The 15,425-nt window shown below is 50.3% G+C and overlaps 2 protein-coding genes and 1 pseudogene across 2 annotated transcripts; 2 read left to right on the top strand and 1 right to left on the bottom strand.

Annotated features, from left to right (window-relative positions):
- Positions 6,132-12,399, top strand: LOC110429617 (annotated as a pseudogene).
- On the bottom strand, positions 6,898-9,534 carry LOC8070334 (pentatricopeptide repeat-containing protein At3g20730). The gene has a single exon (XM_002441651.2). The coding sequence runs from the start codon at positions 9,471-9,473 to the stop codon at positions 7,041-7,043; it is 2,433 nt and encodes an 810-aa protein (XP_002441696.1). The 5' UTR covers positions 9,474-9,534; the 3' UTR covers positions 6,898-7,040.
- LOC8055514 lies at positions 13,442-15,305 on the top strand. The gene has a single exon (XM_021446550.1). It carries the CDS (start codon positions 13,452-13,454, stop codon positions 14,988-14,990), a length of 1,539 nt encoding a protein of 512 aa, XP_021302225.1. The 5' UTR covers positions 13,442-13,451; the 3' UTR covers positions 14,991-15,305.

The following is a 15,425-nucleotide window of genomic DNA, read 5'->3' as shown; positions in this document are numbered from 1 at the left end:
ACTAAAGAACAGCACGTAATGTCGACCACTCTTTGGTACAACCATTCGACTCGTCGTACAAAGTGTCCTCTGCTGCCTTCTTCAATGCTTCCATTCCCTTCATGAAGAATATTGATGGATCTGCACAACGGTTCATTATTGCCTCTAAGAAATCTGCATCTTCAACAGCATCTGTGTTAGCATGCTGAGTTTCATTGACATTAGACGTATGAGTTTCATTGACACCTGGCATAGCATGAAATTCATTGAGAGGTGGCATTTGATCCTCCACATTGATGTTAGTTGCAGTGTTGTCTGTTGTCCGCATATAAGGTGCAGAACTACCCTCACCATGTTTTGTCCAAATCAAGTAGTCCTCCATAAATCCTCTACAAACCAGATGGGAAGTAATTGCTTCTACATTGTCAAATACCACAATATTTTTGCAGTCTGCGCATGGACAACATATGTGCTTCGCCTTTGTTCTGCGAGCATGTATCTTTGCAACATCAATAAACTTTTGGACCTCCACTACATATGATGGGTCCAATCTTGATAAGTTGTACATCCATAATGACCTCTCCATATTTAGCTGTAATTAGTTAAGAACAATTAATGTAGGTCAATCTAAAAACAAAACTAATATAACTCCCGAAGACAGATTTAACTAAGATACTAACCTCCTTCTACTAAACAGAGATGAAAACCTACCCCTTACAGAGTTTACAATTTATGGAATTTAAATAATTGTTGAAGCCCATTTTCATAAATATAAGAAATAATTGTATAAAATTTAGGAATATTTCAAGGATTTCTATGAAGTATTTATGCACAAAGATTTGAAAAAGTATTTATTTGCCATTTTATGATTTTCAACATTTTAATGTTTGAGTTTATAAAGTCTAATTCATCTGAAAAAAGAAAAGTCAAAACTGAATCAAAATTATAAACTTCAAAATGTCCTCATCATTACTCTATTGTATAGATCTACTCACAAGAATTCTAAAAAGTATTTATTTTCTATTTTTTTAATTTCTACAATTTACTATGAATTTACATAAAAATTTAGCTAAAACTCTCTCTCTTGCCCTATGAACCCTAACCCTAAGCAAGAATGCTTCATGAACTCTAGATCTCGAGCACCTCCAATACAAGAATTGAACCATAGAATCACTAAAAAAATAGCATCAAGGGCTCCAACTAACCTTTTGAAAGTTTCTCACCAAAGAAATGAGGATCAAAACCTCCCCCCTTGGAAACTGGAATCGTCGGGTCCGCCTGGTCCGTGAGCTCACGGGAGTAACTGTTCTTGTCTGGAGGTGGACGAAGGGTATTTATAGCAGACTTAGCACAGGCGGCTCATAAAGAGGGCCGCCTGTGTAAAAACATTAGCACAGGCGGTCCACTATACAAACCGCCTGTGTAAACAGACACATTTACACAGGCGGTTGTCTTAAATCGGCCGCCTGTGTTAATGATATTTACACAGGCGGTTTGTATTGTTAGCCGCCTGTGTAAATGTGAAGTTTACACAGGCGGTGTAGTTAAGAAGACCGTTTACACGGGCGGTTTTCTTGTTGGGGCCTCTGAAATTTTTCTACTAGCGCCATGATATTGTGAACCGCCAGTGAAAAAAAAACAACGTGCCAGCAAAAACCATTTTTGTACTAGTGTGCTGCTGCTGCTGCAATTAATTGATAATTTTTGTGTAAGGAAAATAATATACTTTGTCTCCCTCAACTATAGCAAGCGGTAGGGAAGGAGCTGCGCACCGGGGTCGTCTCCCCCCTTTACAACAGCATACGCCCGTTGTCTCTGCATGCAAGTTAATGTCGTCACTGCCCGGCTTATTGTCCAAACTTAAGCCTTTTTTAGTTTTAAAAAAAAAATAAAAAAAATTTAGATTTCTCGTCACATTGAATCTTGCGGCGGATGTATAGAGCATTAAATATAGATAAAAATAATAACTAATTATACAGTTTGTCTATAATTTGCGAGACGAATCTATGATTGGACAATATTTGTCAAATACAAACAAAAATACTACAGTGTTCATTTTGTAAAACTTTCTGAAACTAAACAAGGATTTAGCTACCTAACAGTATTGACAACATAATAATTTACTGGTGATCATTAATTGTAGCTAATGGTGTTGTGTATTGACTATTCAAGTATAAACACGGGATTGTGTATGGACTCGACTCGACCAATGAGCACGCGTCGCTGTCGTTGTGCTCTCATGGGCTGGCCTATTTAAGCACAGGTTATGCGATTCCTGCCTAGCTGCCAACCCACCACGAACCACCAGCAAGAGAGCATCAAGGAATATTGATGGCGAACAATCCCAACGACCTGCCGTGGTTTGATCGGCGGACGGTCCTCGACGAGGTCCAGCTGCTCGCCGTGGAGGACAACAACAACGCCGAACATGGGTGGACCAAGGCACAGATCAAGGATTCCTTGATTGCCAGACATCACGACCAGCAGCAGCAGCTGCCACCGGGCTTCGACGCCGAGTTTGGGAGGGTGCTCTCTGACCTCCTCCGTGGAGACCACCTTGTCACGGGAGACAACCCGCAGTGCTACAAGCTGCACACCGTCGTCCCGCATCATCTCCCGCCGTGGTTTGGTAAGGATGCTGTCCTGCAGGAGGTCGAGAAGCTCGACAACCAAAACAACAACAATGATGGGTCGACCTGGGCACCGATCAGGAATTCCTTGTTGGAAACATACCACCACCACCAGCAGCAGCAGCAGCAGCTGCCGCCAGGCTTCGACAGGTTGGTGCGCAAGATGCTATCCGTGCTCCGAAACAGAGGCCACCTCACTAGGGGAGCCAATGGCCCGCAGCACTACACACGGCGGCAGGCTCCGGCACTCACCGACCCTAATCCTATTCCCATGGAAGAATTCCAGTTGGGCTTCTATCTCGGCTACACCATGGGGGCCATGGACGGCTTCCGCAACGGCAAGTTCGAGGGCATGATGGAGGGCATGGAATTTTGACGGCAATGAGGATGAGGCGGCATAGCTAGCTATGCTTCTTGCTTCATCAAGCATGGCTAATTGGCTACAATCTTATGTGTAACTTTGCTGTTTTTCTTTGTTTCCTTCTTTCTTGAACCTTGTTGCACCAAACTTTTCCTATTTTAATAAAAGCACAGTACGGGGTGCACCCCCTCTGGCCTGTTTCCCTAAAACAATTGGCTATTGCAAGAAGCCCACCGCATACAACTCTTGCTGAAGGATCGCCTCAATTAGTACCAAAAAAAAAAAAATCTGCTCAGACAACTCCTATGTCCTTCTCTCAACTGATTGAGTAAACTTTGAAACATTTTGTTTCTGTTTTTTTAGGACTTACAACTCTTCAAGGGTCAGTTATACAGGCCCCCTTTTTTTTCCAAAGAGATCATTATTGTACTATCATTTCGACAGTAGTGGTGATGGTCTATATAGAGTGCTTCAGCAGCGGTCATGTACGTTGGCTTGTCGAGGCTACCGTGAGGGGATGTGAGCAGCAGTGAGAGGGGAACAGAGGAATCTGAGTTAAAAACATATGGTTCATACAATAAGATCTAGAATATGGGAGAGGAAGCACAGCAAGGGGATCGAATCAGAGAGAGGAAGACTTGAGGGAGAAGAAGCACAATAGCTAGGAGAGAGATGCTTGTTCATTTAGCTGATAAGCCATGTCAGAAAGTATTGTTGACCGATTTATTATGAGAAAAAAACACTAATCTTCCATGGTCCACATGGCAGCCGGTCGGAGCACTGTCCTATGGTCGGCCAAATGAGTAGCCCACATGGTACTATTTGTTACTATATTCTAGTCGTGTCAGGCTGCCGTGCCATGCCAATAGGCACAACGCCCTAACAGGCCTGTGTTATCCTGGCTTGCACCATAGCCACAATCTCGCATTGTTGAGCCGTAGCCATGTCCTTCGGTTGTCTATCGATGATCTCGCGCAATCATGTCCTTGGCCATGCGCCTGCACCGCCATCATCATGTGCCCTTGTCTCCGGCATGGCACCTTCACATAAGGACTCACATCCACGTCGCCCCCTCGGTTCACGAGGTGCGGTGGGAAGAAGAGGAGAGAAAGCACAGAGTTAGGCTTGGGGTGGGGAGATGCTTATAAATTTTAGAGGAAAATACATGGTTAGTTCTTCGATCAACTTAGCAAGCGGTGTCATTTAGGTCCCTCTACTTTCATAATGTAATTTTTGGGTCCATGAACATGGCTTCAGGTGTCATCTAGGTCCAAATGGTTCACCACTCTAGATGCTGACATGGCACTCCATGCTAAAGGTACACTAGCGTGGCTCCTACATATGGGGCCCACATGTCAGTTGCCTATATTTTTATTTTTTTGCATAGAATAAAAAACAAAAATGTAAAATCCTATCTAATCGTTGGGTGGACCCGGTCCATACACCAGGTGACACTGCCACACGAGGCCAGCCCAGTCAATGGGCCTACCCATCATACACACAAAGCAGAGGGGTTGGTTTCATCGGCTCTAGTTTGGCGGCGGTGAGGTCTCCAGCAGCGAGGAGAGGTATCGGCGTTCTCACTATTCCACCTTGCGTCGATCTAGGGGGTTCGTGGGTCTGAGGAAAGCTCCTAGATAGGACGGTGATGGGCACGGCGGTGCGGAGAGCGCCAGATCTACGACAACAACACCAGATTCACTGTCTCTGGCGGTGCAACTAGGTTGGAGAGGGCAAGGGTGCGCATGGTGGAGCCTTGTGCACGGGAAGCCATGGTGGAGGATTTTCGTCAGTGAGAGAGGTCAAGGCGACGGCTCCACTTCAATAGATAGGGATGGGGAGGTAGCGAGCTAGTAGAAGGGAGTGGGAGGGAGCAGTGAGGATGGCATCTGCTTCGGCTCCACAATGTGTCGGAGCTTGTGGCCAGGCCCGGCAGGCATGGCCCTCATCAATGAGGGCATGATCGTGGCGGCAAAGGGTGTCATTTAGGTCCTTCTACTTTCAAAATGTAATTTCTAGGTCCATAAACTTGACTTTAGGTGTCATCTAGGTCCAAACATGTCCAAGCCCGCTTTGGATGCTGACATGGCACTCCACGCTGAAGGTACACGCTACTAGCATGGCTCCTACATGTGGGGCCCACATGTCAGTTGGTTATATTTTTATTTTTTGCACATAATAAAAAAACAAAAAGTGTAAAACCCTATCTAATCGTTGGGTGCACCCGGTCCATACACCTGGAACTTGGTTGTACACTCTTTCCAAATCGCCCCATAGCAACTCTATAGCATGCTGGTTTGCCCGACATGCCTTTGAGTGCTTGACTCTATAACCATTGAACCCCAAATATGTTCTCGATAGTGCTAGAAACATATGTGTGGCTATCGGCCCCAACCATGCCAACAAGACAACAACCAAGGTAACGAGCTCTGTTTTGGGCATGCACACCCTTAAGATCGACGAGTGTGAAGTTGCCTCACAATGTGAACCTTCCACTTTTCATTTCTCTACCTCCGAGCCCACAAATGACAAATCCCATTGACATCCATTCTTGTAAAGCACCATGTACCTCTTCTTGTTAGAGTGGGTAACATAATACGGCCTCTGAAACCTAACATCATAATCCAACAAGAAATACTTGAGATGCTCCAACGCATCAAATATCATTCCCTTCTTAATCTCCACCTCCTCACTATCTCTGCTGCCGCCTCGGCCAACAACATCGAACCGTTGCCTGGTCAACCATACTAATGTCCATGATATTTGGTACCAAGAAGGGTACGTCGACATGGACAGCCTTCAGTTGCCTTAGTTCAGCGTCATTGTACCCGAGGAATTGAAGTCAACATCCCATAGACAAAGTCATCAACTTTTTGCAACGTGTTATTAGAAAACTAACGAATATTAGCTGCATCACCAAGTCCTGAATGGCAGGCGCTTCTTCAACCTGGAGAATAGTACTACTAGTAGAACCCAAGATTGACCATTGAGAGGTCAGGGCTGCTGGCACGAACTCACCGTCCCCTCTCATTCTCATCAGAGCACAGAGCCAGGCTCTCAACAAATTAAAATGCCAAGAAAAATATGCCACTGTGTCGTGCCAGCCCACGTTCTTGTTCTGGTGCGTACGTACCAGTAACACGTACGTCCGTCGTCGCGCCATGGCTGTGCCCGGAAGCGACGACGATGCTCCAGCTCCAACCACCGGAGACCACCATGGCGCCACCGTGCGCCTCCTCAGCTACTAAATACGGACTCCCCACGGCCACAACTCACCGAGCACCTCCTCGACGACGACAAGCCGCAGCAGACCGCGCACTGCCTCGGAGAAGGAGAGCTCCCCTCCTGCTGGCGCCGCCAGAAGCCCAGGGAGGCAGCGACGACGGCGACACACCAGAAGTTTGTTTTAGGTTTCATGGCATTTCCCCAACAATATTTTTATGACCATGAGGAAGCTGGAAGAATAGAATATGAGTTATCTAGAGATACTGCAATGGTTCAATTTAACAAGGAAGTTATAGTGATAGATGCAACCTAGTGAGGGAGATAGGATAGTGCAACCGGAGTCACCCAGAGATCCTGCACAGGTCCAACATAACAATGCAGCTAGAAGTGTCGCTGAGTGCCTATGTAGCATTGCAATCTAATGGGGATTCTACAGATGTGAAGGAGGCACCAAGTAATACCTCAATGATGCAGGGTGAGGAATCGGAAACCACAAGGCAAGAAGCAGCTCACACTGGTGAATTTGAGGTAGCCGATCCAAACCTCGACTTGGCCACTGGATGGTTGCTTAAATGATGTTATTCATTATTTTAAATTTTCTTTCTCTTATGTCAAATTATGAACGGAAAAAACAATCAGAGCAGTATCCTTTTCTGCACTAGCAAGGATTGTGCACCAAATGTCCAAACGGCAGTTAACCAATTTTCAGGAGTAATTGTGTGTGGCAGTTTTGTTATCAAAATGCCCGGGAGAAAACATTTCTCTGTTTACATTCACTACAACTAAAGTATTTCAACTACCCCCCCCTGCGGTACACTATTAATTAACAAAAAAATTCTGAATGGCTAGATCTCGACACTGCTGTAACCTTGCGGCTTCTGCGCTTGATTCTCAGCCATCTTCCGCCTGGTGTCCTCTGCAGACTGCCAATCTCCATCTTCAGCATAGACATGTGACAGCGACACATATGCGCCATCACTGTTTGGTGCCATTGTTAGGATCTGTTCTGCTGCAAGCAGACCGAGTTCTTTGTTCCCATGGATCCGGCAACCGTTCATTAGTGACCTCCATACTGCAGGCCATGGCTGGAACGGCATTGCCTCGATAACGCCTTTTGCTTCTTCAAGGAGCCCTCTTCGCGCCAGGAGGTCAATTAGGCACGTGTAATTGGCCCTTGTCGGATTCATGCCGTGCGCAGACAGCATGGAGCTGAACAGAAGCTTTCCCTGCTCAACTAGCCCAAGGTGACTGCAAGCTGAGATGACAGCAATGAACGTAGCTGGTGTTGGAGCCAACTGAAGCTGTGTCATATCTTGGTAGAGGCTGAGGACTTCATGGATCAGACCATGGTTGGCATAAGCTGTCAGCATGGTGTTGTACAGTATGGCGTCATCGGTCACAGATGAAACTTCAGCAAATGTGCTTTTGGCAGCAGTAATATCACCGCATTTTGCATAGGCATCAACCAAAGCACTCGATACACAGAAGTGCTTGCTGTGCCCTGTCCTGACAACGAGCGCATGGATGCACCTGCACTGCCTAATCAATGCAGCGTTTGCACAGGCATTCAGGATGGTACCCAGGATGAACTCATCAGGCTTCTCTGGGCAGTCAACTCTGAACAAGTTGAAGAGAAACAGGGCCTCTTTATCCAAGTCATGCTTCACGAATGCAGAGATGGTGACTCCCCATGATACTAAATCCATCTTGCCAGCTTCCTCGATGATTTTCAGTGGATCTAGAACTGAGCCAAGGGCGACTTTTGCTTTGATAAGTGAGGTCGACACGAACTGGCATGAAGCGAACCCCTGTTTCAGAACACATGCGTGGATTTGCTCATGGTTCCTTGCATCATGATCTTGTTGGAAGGCAGACAGAACAGCTGGATAGGTGAACTCATCTGGTCTTGCCCCGAAGCAAACCAAGCTGCGGAAGAGCCTCATTGCATCTTCAGAACAGCCGTGCAGACCATAGCCTGCAATCATCTCATTCCATGTCACAACGTTTCTGACACTGAGATTACAGAAGAAGCCATAAGCACAGCCGAGCAGCCCACACTGTGAGAGCATGTTGATGACTGCATTTGCTACAAGAACATTGTCAGAGTAGCCATGGCGGTAGGCAAGTCCAAGGATCTGAAGACCGAGGGAGGCACTCTCTTTAGCACCACTCAGCCTCAGCATGACAGAGAACGTTACTTGATTAGGTTTGCAGCCATATCGTGACATGTCGAAAAAGCAGTCCGCAGCTGCCCTCTCATCCTCATCGTGTGCGAGGCCTGATATCATTGTGTTCCAAGAAACAGTATCCTTCCACTGAATCTTACCAAAGATAACAACGGCAGCTTCCTTCTGTCCTGCTTTGAAATACATATCCATGAGTGTGTTCATCACTGAAGTATTGGACTCAAACTCGCTGTGGATGACGAGGCCATGAACCTGCCGTCCGAAATTCAAATCGCAGGTGATCGAGGAAGCCTTCACAGCCGAAATGTAGGTGAACAAGTCAGCTGCTATTCCAGAATGATGCATCAGAACCACTGTCCTCATCACATCATACCCACGGCCAGTGGCGACGTAGCCCTCCAGCATTGTGTTCCAGCACGCCACGTCTCTAGAACTTGAAGATATGCCTGCAAACACTCGCTCCACAGCAGCAACACGCCCGTGCTTGGCATATAGCAGCATCAGCGAGCTCCCCACGTAAGGATTGCCATCCAGGCCGCCAGCTTTGACGGCGAGGCCATGAAGGGAGAGGCCGAGCTTCACATCCGCTGCCGCCGCGGACTGGCAGCAAGCGCCGAGTGCGCTAGCCAGCGCAAACTCGTTGGGGCAGAACCCGCTCCTGACCATGGAGGATAAGAGCGCGAGCCCCAGGTCAGGCGCGCCGCCCCGCACAGCGGCGGACACCATGGCCGTCCAGGTGACGAGGTTACGGCGCGGCGTTTCGTCGAACACGTCCAGCGCGCTGCCGAGGTGCCCGCGTTTGGCGTAGTAGATGAGGAGGTGGTTCGCGGTGAAGGTGTCGGCTGACACGCCGAGCTTTATGGTGGACGCGTGGAGGCTCAACCCCGCGGACATGGACGACGACGCCGACGCGGCGGCGGCGGAGAGGGCGTTCGCGATGGCGAAGGGGTCCGCGGCGAGAGTGGTGGCGGCAGCGGCGGTGCTGCAGTTGGCGAGTGCGGAGAACACGGAGGGTGCTCTCGCGGCGGTGGAGGCATTGCCGAGGCGGAGGCGGAGGCGGAGCAATGTCCATGCTCCTGCTGCGGGTTTCATGGAGGCAGGTTCTTGCACGGAGCATCGTCCCGGAATGAATTAGGGGGGCTTAATGCAAATAGCCACATCAGTCAGCTTTGTTACCGGTTGAGGCTAGATGTGTATAAATTAGTTAGACATGGCTAACAAGTAGATTTGTAACTAATAAAAAAAATTAGCCCTTAACACTATGTTTGAATGGGTTAAAAATTAGTTAGCTAACAATTAATCCTTATTTATCCAACCATATCCTAATAAACAACATGTGTGCTAATGAGGTTGTTTTCTCAAAAACAAAATTAAAAAGCCCCAACTGAAGATGGAGCCCACCATATATTTTACCTTATTTTAAAATTTTAAAATGAAAAACAGACTCTCACGGAAAATTGAGGAACTTGAAATAAACTTCTTCCTCTTCCTTCCTTCTCGGTTTTGGGCCCCCGCTCCAGTTTGTTTCCCAGCCCGGCGCCACCCCATTCTCCTTGTTTATCTGTCGCTCGGGCCCACGGGCCTGCGTCTGTTCTTCGTTTCAGCTGACAGTGACAGTGACAGTAACAGTGTCAGACCATTTGTAAAAGCATTTTTCTTCATCTCAGAAATAAAAACAGATTAATTAAAGAAAAAAAATAAAACCGAGGAAGTCAACATCCCATAAACAAAGTCAACGACTTTTTTGCAACGTGTTATATTATTATAAAAAACTAACGAAGCTGCATCACCAAGTCCTGAATGGCAGGCGCTTCTTCAACCTGGCGAATAGTAGTAGTGGTAGTAGTAGAGCTAGTAGAACCCAAGATTGACCATGCAGAGGTCAGGGTCAGGGCTACCTGGTCGTCCAAGACCCCATGAACTCACCGTCCCCTCTCAACAAAAGGCCAAGAAAAAATATGCCACTATACCGTGCCAGCCCACGTTCTTGGTGCGTACGTACCACCTCCGTCGTCGCGCCATGGCTGTGGCCGGCAACAACGACGACGCTCCAGCTCCAACCACCAGCGCCACGCCACAACTCACCGAGCACCTCCTCGCCGACGACAAGCCGCAGCAGGGCACGCACTGCCTCGGAGAAGGAGAGCTCCCCTACTTCTGGCGCCGGCAGAAGCCCAGCGACGACGGCGACGACACGCCGTCCGGCGGCGGCGGCGGCGGCCGCGGGCGCGTCGACTGGGCCTCGGTCCGCGGGACGTGCAAGGAGTGGATCACGAACCCGTTGAACATCGCGCTAGTCCTATGGCTGCTCTGCGTCGGCGTCTCCGGCGGCATGTTCGTGCTGCTCCTCCTGGGCCTCCTCGACGGCGCGTTCCCGGCGGCGGCGGACAGGAACCGGTGGATCGAGATCAACAACCAGGTCCTCAACGCGCTCTTCACGCTCATGAGCCTGTACCAGCACCCGGCGCTCTGCCACCACCTCTTCCTGCTCTGCCGATGGCGCCCCGCCGACGCCGCCGAGCTCCGCGCCGACTACTGCAAGGACGGAGCCGCCGCTGCGCCACGCCCTGGTGACCGCGCTCACATGGCTGTCGTCGTCGTGTTGCTGCATGCCACCGTGGTCTCCCAGTACGTGCTCTGCGGCCTCTACTGGGGTTACACCAGGACCACGCGCCCGGAGCTCGCCGAGGACAGCTTCTTCGTGGTCGGCATCGTCGCGCCCGTCGCCGCCGCCGTGTACACCGTGTGCAGCCCGTTGGGCAAAGGCGACCGGTGCAACGAGCTCTCGGAAACAACAGCGGCGGCGGCAAAGTCGACGCAGCTCACCACCACGACGCCCATCGGGCACGTCGTGATCGAGCCGGAGTGGGCCGGCGGCATGTTCGACTGCAGCAACGGCGGCGAGGCGGCGGCGGCGACAGGGTGCCTCTCGCTGTCGTGCACGTTCTGCGTGTTCGGGTGGAACATGGAGAGGCTGGGGTTGGGGAACGCGTGCGTGCACGCCGTCACGTTCGCGCTGCTCTGCTTCGCGCCGATCTGGGTGTTGGGCGTCTCGGCGCTGCACATCCACAACCTCGTCATCGGCGACGCCGTGGGCGTCGCCGGCGTGCTGCTCTGCGCCTGCGGCCTGCTCTACGGCGGGTACTGGAGGATCCAGATGCGGACACGGTTCGGGCTCCCGGGCAGCACCGCCTGCTGCGGATCCATGTCGCTGACGGACTACGCCCGGTGGCTGTTCTGCTGGCCCTGCGCGCTCGCGCAGGAGGTCCGCACGGCGAGCATGTACCACGTCGACGGCGAGGTCTTCTACTCCAAGGTCGTTGTTGACGACGATGATCATCACGCCGACAGCGGGCAGTCGTTGCTCGCGGTGTCCATGCGTCGTGACGTTTTCAGTGCAACGGACATGGTTGCAGTGTCATCAGCAAGTGATCATCTGGTTGTTGTTCATGACGAGACGACAATGGCGCCACCAGTTCAGGTCGTTGTTGTGCAGGTGGAAGACGAGGGCAGTGTTGTTCGTCATGGGGAGACGAGCGGTTCTTCTGTTTCGTCGGCGGCGGCGAGCGACGAAGATGATGGATCGTTATTGGAGGCGAAGTCCTACCGAGAAATGTTGGAAGATGCTGATCGGAGTATGTCGTCTGATGAGAGTTGGAGAGGGGAGAAGGTGAAGAGACTGATCAATATGGTCACCGTGGTGTCTCTGCTAATTTTTTTGTACACAAGGGGATTTCTTCTGTAGAGAAGCTGTGGAAATTGGGGATTTGTGATGTGCTGTGGATGCTTCTTTCTTCTCCACTTTTCTTGGTGAAAATAGCATTACAGGAAGTTGATTCTTTATGGAGTTCAATGGTGTGTGTATATGTAGCTTCAAAAAAATGGTGTGTATATACAGAAGTGAACAAGATTTAGATGGAACTGTAGTTTTCGTAATAGTCATTTTGTACAGCTTCTTTTGTCAGTTCCTGTTTAGTCTGTATTTATGTCACCGTGTTAAAAAAAAAAAAAATTTGCGACAGCGCAATCGTCGGCAAGGATATGAACTGTATTTCTGAAAACAGATGAAATTCAACTAGACATATGTGACTTTATCCGGACGTTTTGCAACAGCATGAAATGGCAAGGAGTACAAGAGACGAAAAAAATGATCAGGCCTGGGCACATGATGAGCCTGAATTTTTCTTCTGCACCAATTCATAATTCTATAAAGAGCAAAGTAGAACAAAACAGAGCTGGTTGTGTCTATGAATTTATCAGACACTGGTTTGGCACCAATTTTTCTGAACTTATGAAATCTGATTATCACTTTACATGTTCCTTTTTGTGTCTAAATCTGAAGGCCTTCAGAGTAAATAGTAGCGTACTGAACTCTGCAAGTCTCAGATGGTGTGCTGAAAGCGCCTGTTATATGTTTCCTCTTTTTTGTTGGATGTCCTAATACATGTTGTCAAACTTTTAAATTTTTGGTGTACCAAGCCGATCAAGATAGCATCCACACTAATCATGTATTTGGAACAATGGTCTTTCTCGGTTTCTCCCACATGTTTGGACGTAGCTTTGCTTTGTCCAGTCTGAACGGCCGTCCTGTGCAGCCTCCAACTGAACTTTGACAGCATGCCAAAGTTGATTCACTGATGGTATGAATATTCTGCATCATCCGGTATCATCCTGGAAGTCTGTTATGACCTCAGTAATGCAAGAGCTGCATATCTATGAACCTGAATGTATACACGTGCACTCGAGACTGATTTGATTTGGTCCATTCACTGTGCCTGGCCGTCTTGACTTCCCAGTGCTATTCCCTGCTGAAATCTTCTGACTGTTTCAAGCTCCAGTAACAAGACCAGGTTGAAGTTTCAGCAGCAAAACCTGCCAATTTTGACAGGAAGTCAATTCTTCACTCTTCTCCCAGAAAGAATGCATACCAAGCTAGCAATCCCTTTCGTTACAGTTAATCTCCCTCTTAGTAAGTCTTAACCAAATCACATCACGCAGCAACGTGTTTAGTATATATGTCGAACACCTGCAACTAACTAACTAGCTTAGCACAGCTAGTAGCTTCAGATCATGGGAGCTGCACGTATCACCCTCGCAGCTCTGATTGACAAGGAGAAGCTTGCAGCCATGGAGTCAAACGAGACATCAGACAAGCAAGTCGAACGCCATGGCAAGGCGAAGAAGGAGAGGTTCCTGGACTTCCTCCGGGCGGCGCCTTCCAAGGACCTATGGCTGCACCGCTTCGGCGTCACTGCTCCGCACGCCTTCCTCCGCCGCGTCGCCACCGTCCGCGCGCGCACTGCCGCCTACGCACCGGCAGCCTACGCCCGCCTCTTATCCCTCCGCGCGCCGGCGTTCGTGCGCACCGTGGACTGGCGCGCGCTGGGCGCCCGGTGCAAGGCCTGGGCGCGGCGGCCGACGAACGCGGCGCTGCTGGTGTGGCTCGCCTTCGTCGCCGTGGGCGTCGCGTTCGTGTTCCTGCTCATGACGGGCGCGCTCAACTCCGCCGTGCCCGACGCGTCCCGCCGGCGGCGGTGGACGGAGGTGGGCAACCAGGTGCTGAACGCGCTCTTCACCGTCATGTGCGTGTACCAGCACCCGCGGCTGTTCCACCACCTCGCGCTCCTGCTCCGGTGGCGCGACGCCGACGCCGTCGCCGAGCTCCGCGGCGTCTACTGCAAGAACGCCGACGCCGGGCCGAGACGGGAGCGTCTCCACGTCGCGTTCGTGCTCCTCCTCCTCCACGCCACCTGCTTCGCGCAGTACGCCTACTGCGCGCTCTTCTGGGCGTTCAGCAGCGACACGCGCCCCGACTGGGCCGTCAACTTCTGCATGGGGTTCGGGATCGCCGCCCCCGTCGCCGCCGCGCTCTACATGGTGTACGGCCCGCTCGGCAGAAGGATCGTGCAGCTGCCGGAGGTGTCCACCGACAACGACGACGATGCCGTCGCGGTGATGGCCGGCGACGGCGAGACACAGAATAACAGTGGCAGAGTGGCGGTCGACAGGCCGGAGTGGGCCGGCGGGCTGTTCGACCTCGCCGACGACCCGACGGTGGCGGCGCTGTCCCTGACGTGCGCGTTCTGCGTGTTCGGATGGAACATGGAGCGCATGGGCATGGGCAACATGTACGTGCACGTCTTCACGTTCGCGCTGCTCTGCGCCGCGCCGGTGCTGGTGTTCGCCGTCGCCGCGCTCAACATCTACGACCCCACGCTGGGGTACCTCGTCGGCGCCACGGGCGCGCTGCTCTCCGTGCTCGGCCTCACGTACGGGGGCTTCTGGCGCGCGCAGATGCGGAGACGATTTGGGTTGCCGGCGGACCGGTCCATGTGCGGCGGCCGGCCGGCCGTGGCGGACTATGTCAAATGGCTCTTCTGTGCGCCGTGCGCGCTGGCGCAGGAGGTCAGGACGGGCAACCTGTACGACGTCGAGGGTGGCAGCTTGTACCACGTGAGGGGCAGCGACGAGGACGCGGCGGCGGCGGAGAAGCCAGCAATGGCGCCTCTGGAGAGGGAGGGCTGCGTCGCGCCATTGACGACTAACAAGGCGCGCGATGGTGTTGAGTGTGTAGTTGCCGTTGAACCGCCGGCGCCGGTGAGGATTTAATAGGAAGGGGGTTTGGTTGGTGCCGTTAAAGTTTAACAGGTAGTATAACTCTTTTGTTTTATTTGGTAACTAGTGTTATAGGATCAATTAGACTCAAAAGATTCGTTTCGCAGATTAGTCTGGCTATATTTTTAATTTCGTAAGTAATCTATATTTAATACTCTGAAAGTTAAAGTTTAACGATGTAAATGAAACACGGCCTGAGTGAACGTGCACGAATGACGAATGTAGAAAAGGTGATGTAATGTGCTTTGGCTTGTACATGGATTTCTTTAGGAAATTTTTTAATTTAACCAATCAATATAGATTGATAGATTCCTACTGTACTTCCTCTACTCAAATTACAATACATTCTCATTTTACCTTAAATAAATGAAACTTCTCCGTCTATGATATTTATATTTTCCACTTTTCCTAAAAAGCAGGAGTCTGAAA

The sequence above is a fragment of the Sorghum bicolor genome, chromosome 8 (genome assembly GCF_000003195.3).
Source record: "Sorghum bicolor cultivar BTx623 chromosome 8, Sorghum_bicolor_NCBIv3, whole genome shotgun sequence".
Taxonomy (NCBI): Eukaryota; Viridiplantae; Streptophyta; class Magnoliopsida; order Poales; family Poaceae; genus Sorghum; species Sorghum bicolor.
Note: the sequence above shows the minus strand (reverse complement) of the source record. Positions and strands in the feature narration are given on the sequence as shown.

What these genes read in the sequence shown, in the direction of transcription:
- LOC8055514 (XM_021446550.1), top strand. Translation starts at nt 13,452, where the DNA reads ATGGGAGCTGCACGTATCACCCTCGCAGCTCTGATTGACAAGGAGAAG.
- LOC8070334 (XM_002441651.2), bottom strand. Translation starts at nt 9,473, where the DNA reads ATGAAACCCGCAGCAGGAGCATGGACATTGCTCCGCCTCCGCCTCCGC.